This window comes from Vidua macroura, chromosome Z (assembly GCF_024509145.1).
Source record: "Vidua macroura isolate BioBank_ID:100142 chromosome Z, ASM2450914v1, whole genome shotgun sequence".
NCBI classification, from domain to species: domain Eukaryota; kingdom Metazoa; phylum Chordata; class Aves; order Passeriformes; family Viduidae; genus Vidua; species Vidua macroura.
Genome location: NC_071611.1, coordinates 39,203,618 through 39,224,166, shown reverse-complemented (window position 1 = coordinate 39,224,166; position 20,549 = coordinate 39,203,618). Strand labels below are relative to the sequence as shown.

General features: G+C 42.9%; 2 protein-coding genes across 2 annotated transcripts in view; one reads left to right on the top strand and one right to left on the bottom strand.

Annotated features, from left to right (window-relative positions):
- The window catches only part of LMBRD2 (LMBR1 domain containing 2), a 179,622-nt gene that overhangs the window by 88,170 nt on the left and 70,903 nt on the right, over positions 1 to 20,549 (bottom strand). The gene's annotated exons all lie outside the window — the stretch shown is intronic.
- IL7R (interleukin 7 receptor) lies at positions 3,847 to 19,079 on the top strand. The gene is made up of 8 exons (XM_054002423.1): positions 3,847 to 3,952; positions 8,702 to 8,840; positions 10,054 to 10,208; positions 11,786 to 11,940; positions 13,664 to 13,841; positions 14,677 to 14,767; positions 16,600 to 16,675; positions 17,964 to 19,079. Exons 1-8 carry the CDS (start codon positions 3,862 to 3,864, stop codon positions 18,465 to 18,467), a joined length of 1,389 nt encoding a protein of 462 aa, XP_053858398.1. The 5' UTR covers positions 3,847 to 3,861; the 3' UTR covers positions 18,468 to 19,079.

Sequence of the window (20,549 nt, the reverse complement as noted above, 5' to 3'; positions counted from 1 at the left end):
TGGTACCCAACCAGGACACACCACTGAGCTCCTCAAACACAGGGTTGTTGGTATTCTCTATCCATAAGTGTACACATGTCCTGTCTCCAATGCTGCACACTGGGATATGTCTGGAGGATCCACTCTATTCATCTCTCAAAGAGGTTCTGGGAATTCCCTCAACTGGAGCCTTTGGAAAGTGTTGTTGATAGAAGGAAGGGATTTATTCACTTCATCTTTCTAAACAGATAATCATAGTAGATTTAAATTTAGCATGTGTGCAGAAACCTTCTGCAATTTTTGGAGCCAAAGCAGAATCAAAAAATACTTTTGTGTCCTAAGGAGGACAAAAAAACCAAACATGAGCGAACAAACAGTATAAGAAGCAAAGATGGATGCTAACTTGCAGATAACTCGCCTAGTTAGTAAGCAGCTGTAACAAAAGTGATAACCCAAGAAAGCACTAGAGGATATGAGGGGTCAGCAGAAAGTGCTGAGGAGCTGATACATGGTAGGGACAGCCCACACTTATGCACCACAAGGCGCTGAAAAACTTCCTTCTCATAGTTACAGAGGTTGTAACCTGGACTTCATTAATGGCTAAAAATGTAAGAGGGCATACAATGCCTCAGAAGCCCCAAAACAGACTGTTGAGACCCAAAGAGAGCTGGCATACCAATGAAGCACAGGTACATTTTTACTGGACCTTCAAAAGTTACCTGTTTAAACTGGAGGGGGTTTTTGTTGTGAGTTGGTTTTGTTGGTGGTAATTTGTTGGTTTTTTTTGAGGAATCTTCAGTGAGGAGGCAGAAGCAGTGTGAATTTATTGCAAGTGAAAAGTAATCCATCTTTCTTTTAGCCTCTTCTGGGTACTAACCCTTGAGCTGTCCTAAGATTTAGACTCACAGATTTCATTTCCTATGTCCCAGACATTAGAGAAAAGCAACAAGGTGAGACAGATAGACTCAAATATCTCCTAGAAATGAAACAGCTTCTGAAGCAGAGCTGCAGAACTAAAACAAAATGTACTTTTGCTTCAGGGTATTCTCAATACTAGTTTTTTGTTTGTTTGGGTTGTTTTTGTTTTTGTTTTTGTTTTTGTTTTGGGGGTTTTTTTTGTGTGTGGGTTTTTTTTTTTCCTTTTCATTATGGTCCCTCATTTCCCCACCCAGACAAAATGCAGCCATGACAACATGGAAATCCCCTGAGCAGCACATCTCTGATAATAAGATTATTCATGTTCAACAAAAATATTATGTCTGAGAAGAATTTTTCTTTTAGTTTGCTCAAACTGAAACAGGAAAAAAGAAAAAAAAAAAGATCAAATTGATAGCCCACTCAATTATAAACAAGACAAATTTAAAGTGAGAAGGTGTCATTTCTGCATAGTGACCAATTTGCACATGAGAGCCTTTCTTTAATGACATTTCTGGCAGAAAATGAGATAGAAATTACCTTGAGGGGTTTTAGAATAATATGAAGATTATTAAGAAAAGTATTGAAATTCTCAACTAGTCTTCTCCAAAGCCAGCAAGGGCTAGGCCTTAGGTATGAGAAATCACCAGGACTCAGTCTCACTAATTCAAGTTTGGCTGCAATGTACTTTGGTCGAGCACAGAAAACTTGAGCATGAGAGATGAGTACAAGGATCTGCTGAAGTCCCCTCAGCTGGCTCTGAGAGAGGGAATTGATTGAAGGGACACCGTGCCAATTTAGCAGTAACAGAAACAGTTTTGAAAAAGAAGTCAAGCTCTTGAGTAAGGGTGAGTCAGCTCATGGTGGTGCCACCTCCAGTGGCTCTGTGGCCCCTGAACCATGTCCACCTCCTGCCTTGTGTGGGTGGCCCGGTAGGTCCCTCTCCTGCTGGTGGGTGGGAGGCATTGCAGAGGTCTGCCTACCAGATATCTACCCTGCCTCACCCTGGGTTCTCTCTTAATTCAGTGGAGAGAAATAAATGCATTTAGGGGTTTATATTTCATCTTTTTAATGTCTGTGTTAGGAAGAGATGAATCATGCTCTTCCCTGGCCAGACAGAAGTGAAGCAAGGAGAGTCCTGAGACAGCAAGACACGGGGTAAATGCTGGCCAAGGAGCCCAACCCACCCTTCTGTACCTACACAGGCTCAGTGCACCTGCAGGGAATGCTTTGGTGAGGAGCCCCAGGGAGGTTCCATAAGGCAGGGCTGGATACAGATTTTTGAGATCTTTCAGTCAGCCTTGCTGAACTCTTGTGGAAAGGGAGGCATTTCTTCCTCTTAAAATTGGGCAAGGGAGTCCAGAAACTGTGCCTTGGCTACCCAGTGTCCCTTGCCTAGGACAGCAAGAGACACTGCAGGACAGTCCTTGATATCCTGGAAAGAAGGAATCTTTTCTAGCTATGAGACCTGAGCTTTCTTCACTTTGATGAGCATTTTCAATTATTTCCTTGCAAAGAAAAAAGCCAATGTGATTTCCATGTTAAGCCTCCTTATTATAATGTCATTATTTTTTCTGTTTGTTTGGGCATTTTTACAAACTTTGCCCTCGGTTTCCTTTACACCTCCAACCCGAAGCTTTTTTTGCTGCAGCCAGGGCTCTGCCAGAGGTTGCTCTTCTGTTTCAGGCCCTCAGCTCACCTGTAGTTAGCCACATCAGTCAGACCTGTGCACGGCCCTGCTTTACACTCTAGTGTGCGTCGGTGTTTTCAGCCACAGAAAGGGTGCAAAGGAAATAGCTAACACCTCTTTATCTTTCGTTTTCCACCACTGCTTTGTCCAAAGCCTGAAAAAATGTGAGATGTGCCACTTTGCTCTCAGGAGCCAGGTTTTGCAGAATTAGCCTTTTAAAGGACAGGTTTTTCTGGGTCAACATTGCATTATGCAGGACTTCATAGAATCACAGAAGGTTTGTGATTGAAAGGGACCTTTGAGATTCCCTTGTTCCAACCCCCCTGCCATGTACAGGTCCACCTTCCACTAGCCACCTTACTCAAAGCTGGCCTTGAACACTTCCAGTGATGGGGTAGACACAGCTTCTCTGCGCAACCTGTGCCACAGCTTTGCCACCTTCATGGAGAAGAATTTCTTCTGTATGCCCAATCTAAATCTGGCCTCTTTTATTTTAAAAGCATTGCCCCATGTCCTCTCACTACAGGCCTTGGTAAATAATTTCTCCCCGTCCTTCTTATAAGCATCCTTCACATCCTGAAAGGCCATGATAAAATCTTCCTGAAGCCTTCTGTTCTGTGGGATGAACAACCCCAACTCTTTCAGCCTGTCTGTGCAGCAGGTATGTTCCAGCCCTCTCCTCATCTTGCTATCTTCCCCTGACCTTGATTCAACATGTCTGTGTCCTTCTTATGCTGGGGCTGAATGCAGTGTTCCAGATAGGGTCTCACAAGAGTAAAGAATCACCTGCTGGCAGTGCTGCTTTTGACCCTGGCAGTTAAAGAATAAACAAAAGCAATCACACCTAATGTTTCATACCTGGAAGATTTTTCTCCCTTGGACCTATGCACCTTTCTTGGGAGCAAAGTGGATGCCAGGACTAAACCATGCTCTTAGGGAAACCAGCAGCACAAGTCCCACTAGCCAAGTCAGGAGCACTGTCAGTGAAACATGCTCCCTTTCCCACTGGGCTTTACCATGTTTGCCCAATCGAGTCGGTGGGCCAGATTCAGAAGGTGCTCAGTCCAGATGCAGGAAGCTGTTTCACAGTAAAAGCTCAGCAGTTATCTTTACTTTGGCTTCCTGCCCACTGCCACCAGCCTGGCTGTGCGTAGGCATGTTTACATTTCCCCTGGTGAGGTGCGCTGGCAGGCTGCTGGGCGCTGGGGCTGGCTATAAAGGAGCAGCGTGGGGCTTGCACACACACACCCCCACTGCACACATGCAGTGTGCTCAGGATGACACAGCCCACTACTGTGCTGAGCATTTTCGCCATGTTCCTTCACACCACTTTTGGGGAAAGTGGTTGCACTTCAGCAGACGGTGATGGTGAGTCATTTCATCTTCATCTTTCCACTCACGTATGATCTTGAAATACCTCAATTAAGAGATCCAGAATGCAACCGTGTGATTAAATACATTCGTGTTTTAACTTCCAATCTCTCTTTAGTGCCAGTGCCTGAGGGGGAGCTGGAGGATACCTATTTAATTTAATCACCAAATCTGCTGTCCTTCAACATTCAAATCCACATGAAATAAGGGAGGCCATAGCTGTATGCACAGGGCATGCAGTGCCAGACCTGTTAAATCCTTGTTGTAGCTAGTGCTCATGTGGGGACTTAAGACCTGGGAACAGGGATAACCTCACCCCTCTGCAGCCCATGGTCACTCTGAGCTGCTGTTAGGGAGGGGTGAGATTCTGGCTTCTTTTGCTCTTGCCAGTCTCCTCCAAATAAAATGTTTTGATGTAAATCAAACTTGGCCCAAAATATTCCACTTCAAAAGCTAAGGTTTTACATTTTCTTTGAGCAGTTTCATCAGCTGTATCTGGGATATAGTCCCAGTTTCCCTTGTAGCATAGCTGATGCAGCAACTCAGCCAGGGAGTTCTCACAGCACATCACCAACAGCATTTATGCCCTACTCAGCAAATAATTATAAATTAAAAGCACTTTAAATTCAGCCTCATTGTAGATTTTATGATCTCATTTAGGGAAGTGAAAATTATTTAGCAGTATGAAGATGAAGAACATAAATAAGCAGAATATAAAAACAAAATAAGCAGAAATAAAACCACTGTTTCAGGCTGCTATTTGTTTTCTCAACAGGGAGATGAAAAATTTGATTTAGAGATCCAGTCCTGATCTGCTAAATTCTTATTTGTCTGATACTAAACAAACAGTAATGACAAGAGTTTGTGCACTATGCCTGAAGAACACGGGCTATCACTCAGCTATTTGTAGGTTAGAGCTCCGTTGGGGACAAAAGAGTTTTTGGTTTTAGGAAAATGGTTGTGTTTTTATGCTATCTCTCTGTTAGAGAATCTCATTTTTCCCTGGGTGTTATGTATTTTAACATACGTATCTAGACAGTTGTACATACATACATGTGTACATGGACAGGATATGCATGGTAAGTTTTTTCATTTCAAGAAAACAGGGACTGGCTCAGAACTGCATCTAACCACCCTGGGGGTTTTATTTGCCATTTATTCATATAACTGGCAGCTGTTTAGAGACAGCTTTGGAAAACAGCTGTAGTGATGAATGTTCAATGCTAGTGATTTATTATTGGTTTCACTGAAATCTTCAGGGCTTCCCAAAATCAGATATGATCAGACCTTTGCTTGTTTTGTCGCTGACATGAATAAATCATTATTTCCTTATACTTGAAGACAGATTCATAATATCCCCACTGAGCAATTAGAAGCTTTTATGACTTCTTTATTAATCTCCAGTGTTTGGCCAACAACCTAAGTAATCCAGGGTAAAATCACTCATGACAAATATTTGACTCTTTGCCTCTCTGACTTGTGCTGCCTTCTTCCAAAGTGCCAGTAGCCAACTCAGGCATGAAGTTGTCCTTATGGGCAGTCTTACTGGCAGAGGAAGGAAGAGCTAATTGCAGCATTTGCCTCCATCTCCTCCTCTCTTCTGAGCCTCAGGCTGCCTCCCAGCTGTTGTCCCCCAGCCAGGAAGAAGTGGTATAGATCCTCAAAAGGCCTCAGAGAGTTACAAGCAGAGCTAAGGAGGGGCAGGCAGGGAGGGTGCAGGTGGCACAGGAGGCTTACGGGCAGGGCACCCTCAGTGATCCTCCTAAACACTTGTAGGATTTGTCCAAGCTATCTAAATTGTTGGGACTAAAACAGGTTCTGTCTGAATCACATCAGTGCTAGAGATGTCACATTGTTCTGTCCATGCAGACAGCCAGTGCTTAGCTGTATCTCTGGTGTCACATGTTGCTGTTAGTCCTGGCAGCTCTAGAGCATAAAGCTGAAGCATGTCCTTAGCCTCTGCTAACACCCTTCACTTCCTGAGGGCTCCTGAGATTCCTGCTGGTTTGGACTATCCTGCTGGATGCTGTCCAAACCCAAGAGAGAACTATTTCTGTGAAGGACCTGCCATGACTGTAGCTATGAGAGCAGTTTTTATCCCAGTTTAGAATTGCTCCTTCCCAAGCCTTGCCTTGATTTCAGCAGAGCCAGGTTCATGGCTCTGCCTGGTCTGCACTTTTCAAGGCAAACATTACAACAGTCTTGTAAATTTTTAATTGAGTGAAGAGTCCTTAGCAGTATGAGTCATGTCAGACTCACCAAAACCATTCACGTAGCAAACACATTTGTGCGTGGTGGTTCTGAGGTTTAGGGCAGAAGTGAGGCTGAGACTGTGCATATTTATGTCAGACAAAAAAATTAGTCAGCCCATGGAAGAATCATAGCAAAAATAGCGTTTCAGGTTGCTTACTTAACACTGTTCCTGAGGTTTAATTATCATATATTTTGTGGTTATTATGTTATTTCCATTAATAAGCAACCATATAATCACAATGTGAATGTTCACTGTCTAAGTGGTAAAGTCAGCTTTCCTTCCAGTGAGGCACCAAAGCTTCACTGTGTTGGTTAAACCTTGAATGCCTGTTTGAACTGCAAGATTAAACCTTTTCTTCTCTTCATTTTGCAAACAAACTGATAGAGAATTAATCTAAATTTCTGTAACTTATCAGCAAATCAGTAGAGAATAGTTGAAATTTTTTTTTATAAGCCATTTATTAATAAGATGATTGTCAGGTTTTTGAGTTGGTGCAGAATCTGGTGCATATAGTTTGCATATACAGAGATCACCAAGCAGTTATATAGAAAGGGAGATTAGTCATCCTAACCTTTAAGTTTTAATATTGCCTTGAGTATAAAGCAAATCTCCTGGCAGTTGCAAGTAAAATCTTGAGAGGCTTAGAACGTGACATATCTGTGCATGTCAGCTTTGGGTGTATATATCTGTATAAAATGTGGTGCGTTGTTTTCCATTTTAGACAGATTCATTTCAACTTACTTGGTATCCCCGAGATTTTGAATACATATATTTTCATGTACACACTTTTGCCCACAAATACGCAACTGTATGTGGTACATATTCCTGCACAAGCATGTCTGCCCTTATGGCACAGGGCTGCACTGGACAAACTCTCACCTCTGTGAAACTGCTGCAGAACTTGTTCCAAAGTTGGGCTGATCTCTGTGTCTCTGTCTTGAATGTGATTGTTAAATGCAGCAGCTGTATTTCTGCATCTCTCTGTGTCTGTGTCTGTGTCTGTGTCTGTGTCTGTGTCTGTGTCTGTGTCTGTGTCTGTGTTTCTGTCTCTGACTCTGTCTTGGTCCTACACAAAGCAGCAACACTGGTAGAGGACACTGCATTTGTTGTCCTTCAGGGAGATCTGGGCTCCCCGAGCTGTGCTGAGAAGACCAATAATAATTTCTTAGCACCAGCTGCTCATGGTGACAAATGGCCACTAAATATTAGCTAGCTCAGGGGCGAGAGATCTCTGTGTGGGTTCTGGATTAGTGCAGCATCAGATGCTCCCATCCCATCCCAGGCGCTGGTGGCAGCAGTCCCCTTCCTAGCCTTTGCCTGCACTGCTTTTGTGTGTTTCTCTACATTTCTAGAGTTCTCTTACTCAAAGTCTGACTGCAGATGCAAGAGTTGACCATCATTTTCTCTGGGAGGGATTCTTCATTGGAAATTTTTCAGCAGGCATTTCCCCACTCTGTTTGTGAGTCTGAGTCACTGATACCACACAGCAGATAGCAATAGGACAAGGATGAAGAGTTTTAGACTGTCAGAAGAGAGATTTAGATTAGATGATAGAAAGAAACTCTATACATAGAGGGCAGTGAAGCTCTGGAACAAGCTGCCCCAAGAAGTTGTGGATGCCCAATCCCTGGAAGGGTTCAAAACTAGTTTGGATGGGCCCCTGAGCAATCTGATCCAGTGGGTGTCATTCCTGGCCATGGTGGCTGAAACCAAATGATCTTTAAGATCCTTTCCAACCCAAACATTTTTTCGATTCTGTGATTCTTTTTCTCACTGTATCAGGTGCCCCACATGGCAAGGACCTGTCTGGGCAGCAGAGGACGGAGCAGGGGATCAAGCATAATCCCTTGACTCAGGAAAGAGGTTTATGTATTGTGACAGCCACCCTTAACCATTGTTGAAAGAAGTCAGAAGCATTCCTGCCCCTAGGATCAATTCAAAGGGTGAAAACAATAACCCTTTGGCTATAGTGGGTGAGATTTTTATGAAATGAGGCTAAACTGGCATTTTCTGCCAGAGAAGACTTCTCTCAGAAGTGTTATTTTTTGCATCGCTGGCCTCATATATGCCAAGTGTAGGATTTTAGAATTATGCTTTTAGTCAAACCATGATTGTATTATTAGCCATTGAAGCAAATTTGCAGAAAGCCATGCATTCTGGTAGAAAGTCTAAGATTTCCCTCCTGAGTCCAGATTTGTGACATTTCAGAAAGCCTTCCAGTACAATCAAAATGTGGCTTAGCTGCCTCCATGGCACCAAAATATTCTTGCATGTGGGTGGACTTGGCTGGCATGAAGGGAGAGCAACCTTGAGAGGTGCAAATGGCTTTTAACTTTGTTTTGGACAAGGTTTCTCTGCTTCTTACAAAACAGGTGGGTTGAGCCTGTTTCTTTCAGGCAACCACATGAAGAAACAACCTCCTATACAATGGAGCTGCAAATCAAATACACTCACAGGTTTACTTCAGTAACATCTTGTGAATATCTCCTTAGGGACTCTTGGGGATGATGAACCAGACAATTTTGACATTGATTGCTTCAGCCAGCTGGAAATCAAGGACTCCTTTAGCAGCCTAACCTGCAATTTCACTGAGCTGTCTCCTTACAACACTAACTACACCCTGTCTCTGTGGTAAGTGCTGTCAGTCTCTCCCTTGGTTAACAACATGCAGGGAAACAGGGAAGCTAGACAAAATCCTATTTTGCCAAGTTTAAGTACTGTATTCAGCAAAGAAGAGGAGTTTATTGAAGCAGAACATAACTCCTTAACGAGAAAGAGCTGGAGGGGTCTCTAAAGAGGATTATACTGTCTCCAATAGTCCTGATCTTGCCTCTGTTGCTCTGGAATGCCTGTAATATGGATGTAGCCCAGCATGAACTGAGAGTTTTTTACTTTAATTTAAATGGTATTTAAAAAAATGTTTTTGAAGACACAAATCCTTACCACAGAAAATTCTTTAGAAGAAGGTTAATTTTCCACATCCAAGCAAATGCCTTCATCTAGGTTAAGACAAAAACTCAACTATTGTCTTTGCACACAGAGACATACAAGAAATACACTAGAACAAGCACACAAACCTCCAGCGGTTATCAAACACATCAGTCATCTCCACTTCCTATCGAGGCCTTGAAACTCTTTCCACCCTTTTTTTTCACTGTTGTGCCAAGCTGAAGATCATATTTTGTTTCTTGAGCATACAGATCTGTTTTTCCCATTTTCTGTTCTTCCTGAAACTGAAAGTTGTGTGGCAGCTGAAAAAAGAAGTGGATATTTTTTGTAAATCTCTATATACTGGTCACTAATTATTTCTTTTTTTTTACCTCATAGTTTATTAGAATTTTTCAGTTTTCATGGGACTTATGGGTTTTGACTGAAATTTTATGGCAATTCTCAAACAGAATTTCTACATAAATGGAAAAAAAAGTTCTAAAACCACCATGTGATTCCTTCAAGGACAGGCTGACTCTTGACCCTCTACCTAAGTCAATAAGAAATTTCTCTATATCTCCAGAGAGCATCAAAACATATTGCCCTATATTTAAAAATATAAGTGGTAAAGTAATTTTTGAAGATGCAAATGTTTTAACACATGCACCTCCAATTAAATAATTGCACTTTTTTCTCAAGAGCTCCATGACGCTTTACTATTGTGCTCAAAGACCACAGGGAAAAACACTATCAATCTCTCAAACTCCTTATTTGCATTGCATTATTTCTTATTTCACATGGAGTCTCACTTCAGTGAGATAAGTGAAAGGAGCAAGCAGGATTCATCCCTTATAGTAAGTAGCTAAGTCATATTAACACTGAGAAGAAATGATTGTTGTGTCACTTTGGCCAACAGTACCAAGGAGGACAACAATTACGCCTGCTCCAACATGAAGAAACAAGAAGATGTATTCTTCTTACAGTTCATTGATATACTCTCAAACAGAGATGTTTGCATGTACTCTGAGATGAAGAGAAGGGTCTGCAGGAGTCTGGTTGTAACTGACATTGGTGAGACACTTAACATTTTGGATGTTTTTAAAGTTATAGGGCTTACTGGGGAGAAAATAGCCCAGCACAAAACCTAAGGGTCAATCTGGATGACATTAAGGCAGCATAAAATAGCATCTTAGCAGGGCATGTAGCCTGGATTGGGGTGTTATCAGAGTGTAGTGTTTCCCCTGCTTCAAAGCCAGACATTATTAACCTCCATTCAAGATATGTAACTGAATTCAGGTTGATTGTGACACTGCCCAGACCTGGACATAGACTGAATCCCATCCATGGCTGAAGCAGCTGTTCCTGAGTGTGGATGAACTGCCAAGCAGGGACATTTTGTTCATCTCTGACTAGGGATTATGCAGTTTAGGGACTGGCTACCACACAGATAGCATGAGCCCAGTATCACAGGGAACACAAGGTTGCAAGATGTCACTTTACATCGTGGCATATCCTGTAGCCTGAACAAGGTGCATCCTGCACTGGTAACTGTGAACAGACTAAGACACACCAGGGACCTGCCTGAGCCAAGAAATAGGAAACTCAAGGGGAGGAGGGGATACACAGAATTTACTGTTCTTGGTAACTAGCATCATTTAAGGGCGGCAGAGAAGCCTGTGTAGGGCAGATTCTTCTCTGCTCTTCTCTGGTGCCACATTGCTTTGTCTCCAGTTGGCAGCAGGCACTGCAACATCCCTCTCTTATGAAACATTTCTGCCACAGTACAATAGTTTTGTAATAATCTTACATTACCTCTTAGTTTTATGGGGCAACCTGGACCATCTCTGGCAGTCCCTAAAAACTGTGGAAGATCTAAGTATCTGGGGGTTGTAGAAGGAGTGAGAACAATTTATGGCTATATGTGTTTTCCTGAGAGGAGAGAGGTGTGGGCTCGTGTTGCTGTGAGAGCTGATGTACTTAACAAGGTGAATTCAGGAAGCCTCAGTGCCACAGCCACAAGTCCCTGCAGGTCTCGAGCCCATCCAGCTCAGGCTCAGCTCGGAGAGAGCCCTGAGGGCCACAGTTTGGACTTGATGTATTTGCATGGATGGTCTTTGGCACAGTCTCCTTCAGCCCAGGTCAGATGTGGGTTCATAGCAAGGGTCTGGAGCCACAGCCCCCTCTGGTCCATCTAACACTGTCAGACTTTGTAGCTCTCTCTGTCCCACTGCCCTGACAGACAGCCACAGTGGTACCTGAGCACAGGTTTGTTCCCCAGTGCCTCCTTCCAGCTGGGTTTTGCCAGGGGGCCTCCATCTCAGAGCACTGGCTAGAGGGACTGAATTTCAGGCCTCCAAGCTAACACATGGGTGGGCATGCTCAGGAATTGCTTTTCAAGACTAAATGTCATATCCCTCACAAGCACCTCCCCTGCTGGTCAGACTACTTCTCTAGCAGGTCAAAACCAAGCCCTTCTCAGAATCAGGATGAGCTGGGGCTCAGCATGAGCATTGCCTAACTCAGGACAGCTCTTCCTCAAGATAGGTCACCCTGCAGGGCTGTAACCTGAAGTGGACATTTTTTTACATTTCAAACCCTTTTTATTTTCTAGTAACATTATTCTGCTCCTGGTTTGTTGTCATTTGCAGTTAAGCCTGAAGTACCATTCGCTATAAACATCACATATGAAAGGGAGGCAAATGAATATCTTATTCGTTACTGTACACCACACTCAAGGAAGAAATACTTAAAGGACAAATTAGTGCACCAAGTAGCCTATCGGCAGAAAGAAGGTTCTTGGAAGGTAAGTGGTGATATATTGGTGTGCTTACAGTAATTTCCAAAATTAAACATTATCATAATTACCTGTACCATGTAAAAATGATCAAATCTGCATTTCTGCAGATCTCCATCTGAAAATTTGGAAAGGTGCAATATTTGGCACTTGGAAATGTCATCAGTCAAAAGAGGTTTCATTCCTTTGGGCTTTGCAGTGGGAATAGAAGACATAATGTGTTGAACCATTCTAAGTTTGCTCTTTGCTGTGGTGGTTTTGCTGTTATTTTCTGTGCTCATCAGTCAGTAAGACTTCTGACCTCTTTACTTATTTTGCAAGTTTCTTCACACCTCCTTTTCCATTGAATGCCTTCCAAGGCAGCCCTGCAGCTCTCCCACCCTCGGGCTGTCTGAGGCTGCAGCTGCTGTGAACTGGGTCTGACTGGGGCTGCCCAGCTGCAGGGATCTATCTCTGTGTCCCCTGTCACCAGGGCAGCCATGCAAAAGCTAGTCACAATGTTTGAAAGCATGGACTGCACCTGGGTTTTACAGAGGGAACAGTGTTGTCCACCAAAATCAGATTTGTTACCTGGAGTGCAACAAGGCAGTAATTAGACACTTGAGAGAGACAACGACTGTTCCAGTTGCACAAGCCTGGGTGCTCAGTGGTATTCCACAAATCAAGCACACCAACTACGAAAACGTTTTACTATTTATACATATTAGCAAAAAAACTAATTAATGTTTCTTGGCCATAAGTTACATAGTTCTCTTATTAGTTAGTGTGCCATCTTCTATCGGCTAATGATTCTCTCACATCTCAAGCTAATTAGCCCACAGGCTCAGTCTTTGTCTTCTCTTGTGTTGGTGGCTCTCTTGTCCAGGTGGGCCATGAATCAGCAGTCATGATCTGCTCCTGCCAGAATTACCTTCTAGCCAGTTCAGAGCTGATTCAGCACAGTCACTGAGTTGTCTTTATTAGTTCATTCCTTATCTTGGAGGTTCTGCCAAATGTCCCCTATTACGGCCCAAAAATTCTGCACTCTTTGTGTCCATTACCATCACTACATCCTTCTTCCCAAGCTTTGTTAACCTCCCCCCAGGTCTCACATCATCGAAGCATGTCAAGACCCAAACCTTAACAAGGCAATTCTACCCACACAAAATTTGTTTTTCTAACACCTGGACATAATTTAGAGCTTGCTTATTAACTGCTCTCTGTTTCACAGATTAAATCTCCCTCATTGTTGTTTAGGCTTGAAAATATATAAAGATCAAACATCAAAGAATTTAAGGGAAAAAGAAAATTGATTCAGGCAGCAAAATACATTTAAATTGAGAGCATCACAGTTGCACTGCAGGATTTCAGCTTCTTCCCTGTAACTGCCCTCTCAGACTTTGTCTTTTTATGCTGCAAAAATGTATTTTTTCTCAATCTCTCCTCTGTGCCTTTTCATGGAAGCATATATTTCCTACAGCAGTGTCAGCTGCCTCAAGGCACAATTAATACTCGCGCTGTTTTCCTAAAAAGCTTTTACCCAGCATTTGTCTCTCTCTTCTCAATGCTATCTGGACTATGCTCCTGTTTAACTAGGCTGATGCCCTGATAAGCACCTGTGTAATAGCTAGGCAGATGGAGTAAACAACACAGTATTTCAGGGATGCACCTGATCTCACATATTTTGCTGAACTCGAGGATAATTCTCCACTGTCTGCTGGAAAAATAATTGTATTTTTGTGTGTGTCTTTAGACAATAGAATCACCATACCTTCAGATAAAATTGCTGGGGAAAAACCTTGAAAATGAAGCATCATATGAGGTGAAAGTACGTTCTCAGCCCAATGGAGATTATTTTAAGGGCATATGGAGTGAATGGAGCACTTCCAAGAGCTTCTGGACAGCAAGAGAGCAGCACTCCACAGAAAGCTGTAAGGCCTGAATACACTTTGGTTCTCCTGGAGGAAAGCAGAGCTGGGGGGTCTGGGCTCTCTGGCCAGCCTCAGCAGCAGCAGGGATGAGAGAATGGGGAGGGAAGAGGTCAGGGCCACAGCAGGGTCAGCCCTCACAGACACAGGCACTCCAAGGAGGTGAGTCACAGAGCAGCTGGATCGCTCTGGTCTGGGGCTGGCTTTCCATGAAGACTTAAATCTCACTCAAGGGCAATAAGGTCAAAGAGACCTGAGAGCATGAGGGTGTGGGTGCAGAGGGAGATGAAGGCTGACTCAGTGCTTGCTGCTGGCTGGCTTGCCAGGGGAAGGAAGAGCTTCAGGCATTTTGGGTAAGGCACAAAGAGCTGTGAAACACGACCCATTTTAGGACCCTGGGCTTGAGTGTGAACATGACACTTGAAACACAAATGCAACATAGGACAAAATCTCATCACTGCACATGAATAATCTTTGTGGTCCTTGGGTCCCTTCAGTCCCCCAGGGCACCTCGGCATTACAGGTGTTAGAAGTCATCTCTGTGCTGCTGTGAGGACACAGTGAGTGCTGATTTCAATGCACAGGAGATGACAGCACACTTCAAGCTGCTTTAATCCAGTCTGTGAATCCAGCTCAAAGCTCAGCCAAGTGCTGATGCTCTGGCAGCATATCATTCACCTCCTTCATGGAGGCAGGAGAAATGAACCCAGGCCAGTGACAGAAAAGTGCAATGCTTGGTGTTAATCCCTAATTTATCATCTGCAAAGACATCATGGTTACAGTGGCTTGACAGTGAAACATTTACATGCACTGGCTGATGTTCTTTGTTTTCCTGCAGATAGCAGTGTGGTCATGGTTATATTCTCTATCCTGGGATTCATGCTGTCCATTGTTATGATTGCACTGATCGTAGTTTTTTGGGAAAACAGGTAATCTCTTTGTATCAGAAAAGGGTTTGGAACCCAATCCTGTTCTGACAGTCTTACTGCTTTCCCTGTTATACTTGTGAACTATTCTCTCTCCATCTCTGGAACTCTGTATCAAGCTGATGGCAAGCAAAGAGTAGAAATGAGCAATACCAGAGACAGTGTTAGCAGGCAGAAGATGACCTGCCACTTGGACCAGATTGCATTCCTGAGCTCACAAAACTGGGACCTTTGGCAAGCCAAAGTCACCAGAAAACACTTACAGACTCAGAGACCCACTGGAGGCAAATTTGACTCATAAACTTCAAGCAAAATCCAGAAAAGAAAGGAACCTGCTGGTTTTAGTAAACTCCTAAGATGTGTGGAAACAGCATGCCAGAGTGATGAGCTCTTTCCCTTTCACAGGATGAGTCAGAGGGGTGTTTGCTCTGCAGTGCTTTCAGAAGCAGCGGGGCAGAGCCCTCTGCAATAGGGACTTGATGGTGTCAGACACCAGCCTGGCCAAATCCTCTTCCAGCCAGCCATGAGGCGAGATCAGCCCAAAGTGGGACTAAGGATATTGCCCAAGCAGTCCTTGGTCTGCAGTAGGGTTTTTTCATATATCTGCTACACAGCAGGAGATGGATGACTGTAGATATGTTTTTAATGACATGGCTCACTAGAGCTGACAAGCTGAAGAAAATGAACAGATATGTAGATAATGTTATGCAACTAGAATCTGGAGGGAAAAAATCCAAGTTTATCTGTAGAAGATGAAATCCTTGCAAGACAGAAAGCCCAGGACTCTTCAACAACATTCAGAGCAGTCTGGGTATGACAACCATCTCAAGAGAGGTAACGGTGTGAGCTGCTTTTTGAGACAACGCTTGGGCTGTGCTAACTCCAGAGGAACACACGGGGATCACCTGGCCAATGCTAGTTGGCCTCAGCCATACCAGGCCACAAAGAATTTTAATAATTAAACATTTTAGACACTGGAGCTATCTTCCCTAGTGCTACTTTATTCACAAGTATAGAGGTAGCTTGAGATTTCTCATTCTTGCATTTTACTGTTGCTGGGAACCTGCAGTTATCTAACTTTGCTACAAGTCTTGCTTACATAAAACTGCAGCAGAAACAGGTGACACTTTTTGATCCCAGATATTTCAATTTTAGAAAGAAGCGGGTTTTATACATGTGCATATATACAGCCACACAGACACATAAATAAAATTAAATATATATTCATATATATGTATAATTATAACACTGCAATGATTGAATATCAGTTGGACAACATTCTCTAGATGCATCATAGCTGACAGTATCAAGCAGCACAACATGAGAACTTTGCTAATTATGGCAGTAAAAATGAAACTTTTGGAACAAGGCTACAGAACAAATGTGTGAAGCTCAAATTGCTGGCCAAGGAATGGGACACTATGCCTTCTTTGAATTAACTGTACATACAGAAGCAAGTATCAGCAAATTTCCACTTTAACCACAGCATCTTCTTGCACTTAGAGAAAACAGTTTCACCACACAGAACCCTGTTCACACAGCTAGATGAAAACAAGCAACAAACTCTTTGCCAGCATAATTTGCTGCATTTCCAGTACTTAGTGTTTTCTTTTAACTGTGACAATTTGTACACTCCAAAGAACAATGACTTTTTAGTGACATTTACAATTCCTCTTCTCTTGTCTAATTTATTCTGAGACTTCTCTGTCTTTATTCTGGATAATGCCAGCCAGCCCTAAGGCTTTGTGAGAACTAGTACAAATGATGCAATATGAACCTCTGATACCTCAGCATAGCCTTCTTATGCTGCTTTTTGTCTACTGTTGCTGTTTCAGGATCAAGCCTGCTGTATGGCCAAACCTTCCTGACCATAAAAAAACACTGGAGCAACTATGCAAGAAGCCAAAAAATGTATGTTCTTCCACTGTTCTTTCCATCTGAGTATAGACTCTTGGGGACACAAGAGTCTCATGAGAGACAGTATGTGCATTTGCTGCATGAAGTAGGACATCTTTCAGAAATTACTTCTACATTTCACTGAAGAGAGTCCACATTTGCTCATGCAGATATCAGCCAAGGGTATGGAAATAACACACAACTGACCTAGTGCCAGAGGTTTGACTTGTGCAAAGTAACTACAGAGGTCTTGGGAAGTTCTTGTATGAAGTAAGGCTGAAGGAAATAAGTTTATTTATAGAAGAAAAGGAAGCTTGGTGTGGGAATACTACTTACAACCTACCTAAGGTATATGTAGAGAGATGGGAAAGATGCTCTCACCACAGGGCTTTGTGGAGACAGGAAACACATGCCTCTGATAACAGATGCAACAAGCATATATTGCTTCAGGGCCAACTTATTCCAGATACAAGCAAAAAATCTTTCTTGTGAAAAGAATTAAACACTGTGTAGTCTGTCCAAAGACAAGATAGGTTCCCCTCAGGTAATATGTTTAAGGGTTGGCTTGATAGGGCTCTGAATAGCCTAGTCCTGCTTCTCGCCAAAAGTTGGAGTCCACAGCTCCTTTCCAACCAAGATGCTTTGTTGATTCTACAAAACTGTGATGATGGGGCTGGATGGGGACCTTTTGCAAAGATCCCTGGTGGTGTCCATGAACCCTGACATGGCCAGCAGCATTGCTCATACATCATGCAGCATAGAAACTGCTTTGCCAGTTAAAAGCCAGATGGACAAGTAAGTCATTAGTGCTATTTATTCCAGGTATTATTAGCATGTTCTTAATTTCATAGGAGGCCTAATACAGCTCCCCCAGCCCCTGTGCTCCCCAGTTCAGGGATTCCTAACGTTTTTCAGGAAGTCGTGGCAAATTTTTACTTCCCTTGCTGCTAAATTAGGAAGGTAAAACTGAAAGAAACCACCTGGGTGGGCACACTCCTTCCTGTGAAATGGCAGGCAGGTGATAAATGTGTGTCTCAGAAAAGTCTCTAAAACACTGTATAGACCATAAAACACTCTCTAGGAATACTGCCCAGAGGAGTACACCAGACAAATGAAGTTAATAGGGAAAGGGATTTTCAGCCATGTGATAGCTTATTCTTTGCTAACCTATTGTTCAGCCTGCTCAGGGTTACATCTGAAGTTAAAGATAATAAATACCCTTCTAAAATAAATTATTAAAGTATTTTTTATCTTAAGCTACCACCCATTGTTGACTAACTGTGCTGTTCCCTTTGCCACACAGAATTTTGATATAAGCTTTAACCCAGAGAGTTTTGGTTATGTTCATATCCATAAAGTGGATGGCCTTTGGGCAAAAGCTGAACTGGAAAATTTTCTGCAGCCACCAACTGCTCCAGAGACAAGCCTTCCAGAAAAATTCAGGAGTGGATCAGACATGAAGGTGATCCCTGCGATGGCAGGGAAAAACAACCTAAACCTGCCTGTGTCTTATGAAGGAGTCTGGCCAGCTGAAGCCCTGCGCAGGTTCCTGGGCCCCAGCCAGTTTGCAGTCACCGAGGACAACTGCGGCTCCAGCAAGTATGAGGTTTGCCATGGCAACAGGGTGCCCCTGCACAGCGCTGGTATCAACCTTTCCTCCACGTGTCCCCTGGGTCCTTCGGGCCAGCACCATCCAGAGCCCCTGAATGACGACACCGGATCCCAGATGCTGCCTAATGGTGACATGAGATCACCAAACAATGAGGAAGCCTACGTCACAATGTCCAACTTCTACAAAATTCAGTAAATCTCACAAGAATTACAGCACGCAATTTTTTCTCTAACACACACAGGATACTGAATCTTTCTGGTTTTGTTTTCCTGTATCCTGTGAGTTCCCACCTCCCTCGTGCACTCTGCTCACAGTGCAATGCTGTACCTGCAGGGAAGGGGTTTCTTCTACACTCCAGTGAGAAGTAAACTATCTCAGCATTCAGTATGCTGCTAGCAGCCTTAACTGCAGGAGAAATTAAATTTAATTCAACCTGATTCTGATCTTCAAATCTGATTAATCCAGAGCAGTGACAATGCAGTCCCAGCTGAGGATCACAGCATGTCTTGCAGAAATTAATGAATGCTTTTATTACCCTCTTGGTTACAAACTTAAGCTCTTATTAATGCCTTAGCAAGAAATATGGCAATAAATTCCTTTTAAATAGAACCCAATCTCTTTAAGGACTGGTGAGTCAAGACTAACTCCCCCCAGTCAGCAAAAAGACAGAAAAAAGACAGAAAGACAGGAAATTAGAGTTACTATCAAGTATTAGATGCCTGGCAATTCAGGAACTTGAGCACCACAATGAGAGTTAGCTGAGTGCCCAGCAAAAATGTTACATGGGCCCACCTGAGGGAAATGTTTTCTGAGATGGATTTAGTTTTTGGTTTGGCTTTTTTTTTTTTTTTTTTTTTTGGTAGTTTGTTGGGGTTTTTTTGAGACACAAATTAAAACAAAGCAAACCCTGAATGCCACTCCTTTTTGCTATTGGCAAAGATCTGCCCTTAAGCCAATTACAGGATGCACAGGTACTTCTACTAATACTTTTGAGGTCCTCAACATTTCATGTACCAACTGTGGGAAGCAAAGTCCTTTCTCTTCCTAGAAGCTGAATTAGGTCTGTAAATTGCATGATGCTGTCCTTTTCTGCAGCTCTTATGCAATTATTAGTGTAGCATAAGTGCTTTCCATTCCAGAGACTGGGCTGACCATGTTGGTTTACTAGCATTATCCCCAATGGCTGTGACTGCACACAAGTACTATGAATTTGGACAGGCAATGTTCTCATGCAACATCTGACATAGGAAGATGGATGGAATCTTGTGGATCCTTGCCAGTGATCACAAAAAGTAATTTGTTTTTTTTTAAATATCTTATAGTTTGCTAGAAGATGTGTTTTGTTTGTTGGTATTCTTTTGTTTTTGTGGGTTTTTTTTCATTGTGACTTTTTTTCTTTATAGTATAACTTTTTTTTTTTTTTTTTTAACATTATGGCTGAGCCACTTCACAGTCCTCCTTGGATGCTGCACATTCTGGAGCACACACTTGGAGATAAAGCTGCTACAGCCACATGGTTGCATGACAGCAAAGCAGTGTGGCCATGGGACATCCAAGCTGCTTTCTTGCACTCTGGACTTGGGGTTCATCTCACTATGCAGTCTCAGTTCCTCTAACTCTTTGAAATTCTCTTTTACCTAGTTATATTCTAGAGTCTAAGGGTGAAAAGAGTCCTCTCTTATCCTCAGAGGATGAGATGCTCATTTGTTCTGACTCGTAATAGTCATGAAGATGTCGCAAAACCTCAGCTGCTGCCATCTGCCTCTGCCAAGACAGCTTTGTGCCAGGAGAGCAGCAGAATGAATCCAATCACTGAAAATCTCTTGTGGCCTTGTTTCAAGAATATATGGCAGAGAGTGAGGCTTGCATTAAACTCAGTTGCTTGAATTAGAATTTAATGCTGTAGGAGACAGTACAAATCAAACAGCAATTCTGGACCACATCAAGCCAAAACCAGCCTTCCCAAGACAGCACTCCACCTCCTCCACCTTCACCCAGTGCAAAGGAAACTTTCGAGTGGGGAGAGCTTAACAGCTACTGTGTGTAAAGAGGCCTCAGATTTGGCTCAAGGCATTCCAGTGACATTTTACAGAATGATTTTTATTGCTGTTTACCGCCAAATGAAGCATTAATTGATGCAGAAGAAAAAGACCAAAGCCCTGGGCAGTAATTTGTTTTATAGTGCTCGCATTGCCTTTCAAACAGAGCTGCTGATAATGCTTATACTGTGAGAATTTGCACAGTGTGATTGTATATACAGACAGACTATACCAGAAT

Coding starts and splice junctions, on each gene's coding strand:
- IL7R (XM_054002423.1), top strand. CDS start 3,862: ATGACACAGCCCACTACTGTGCTGAGCATTTTCGCCATGTTCCTTCAC. Junction 3,953..8,701: donor CACTTCAGCAGACGGTGATG/GTGAGTCATTTC, acceptor ATATCTCCTTAG/GGACTCTTGGGGATGATGAA. Junction 8,841..10,053: donor AACTACACCCTGTCTCTGTG/GTAAGTGCTGTC, acceptor TTTGGCCAACAG/TACCAAGGAGGACAACAATT.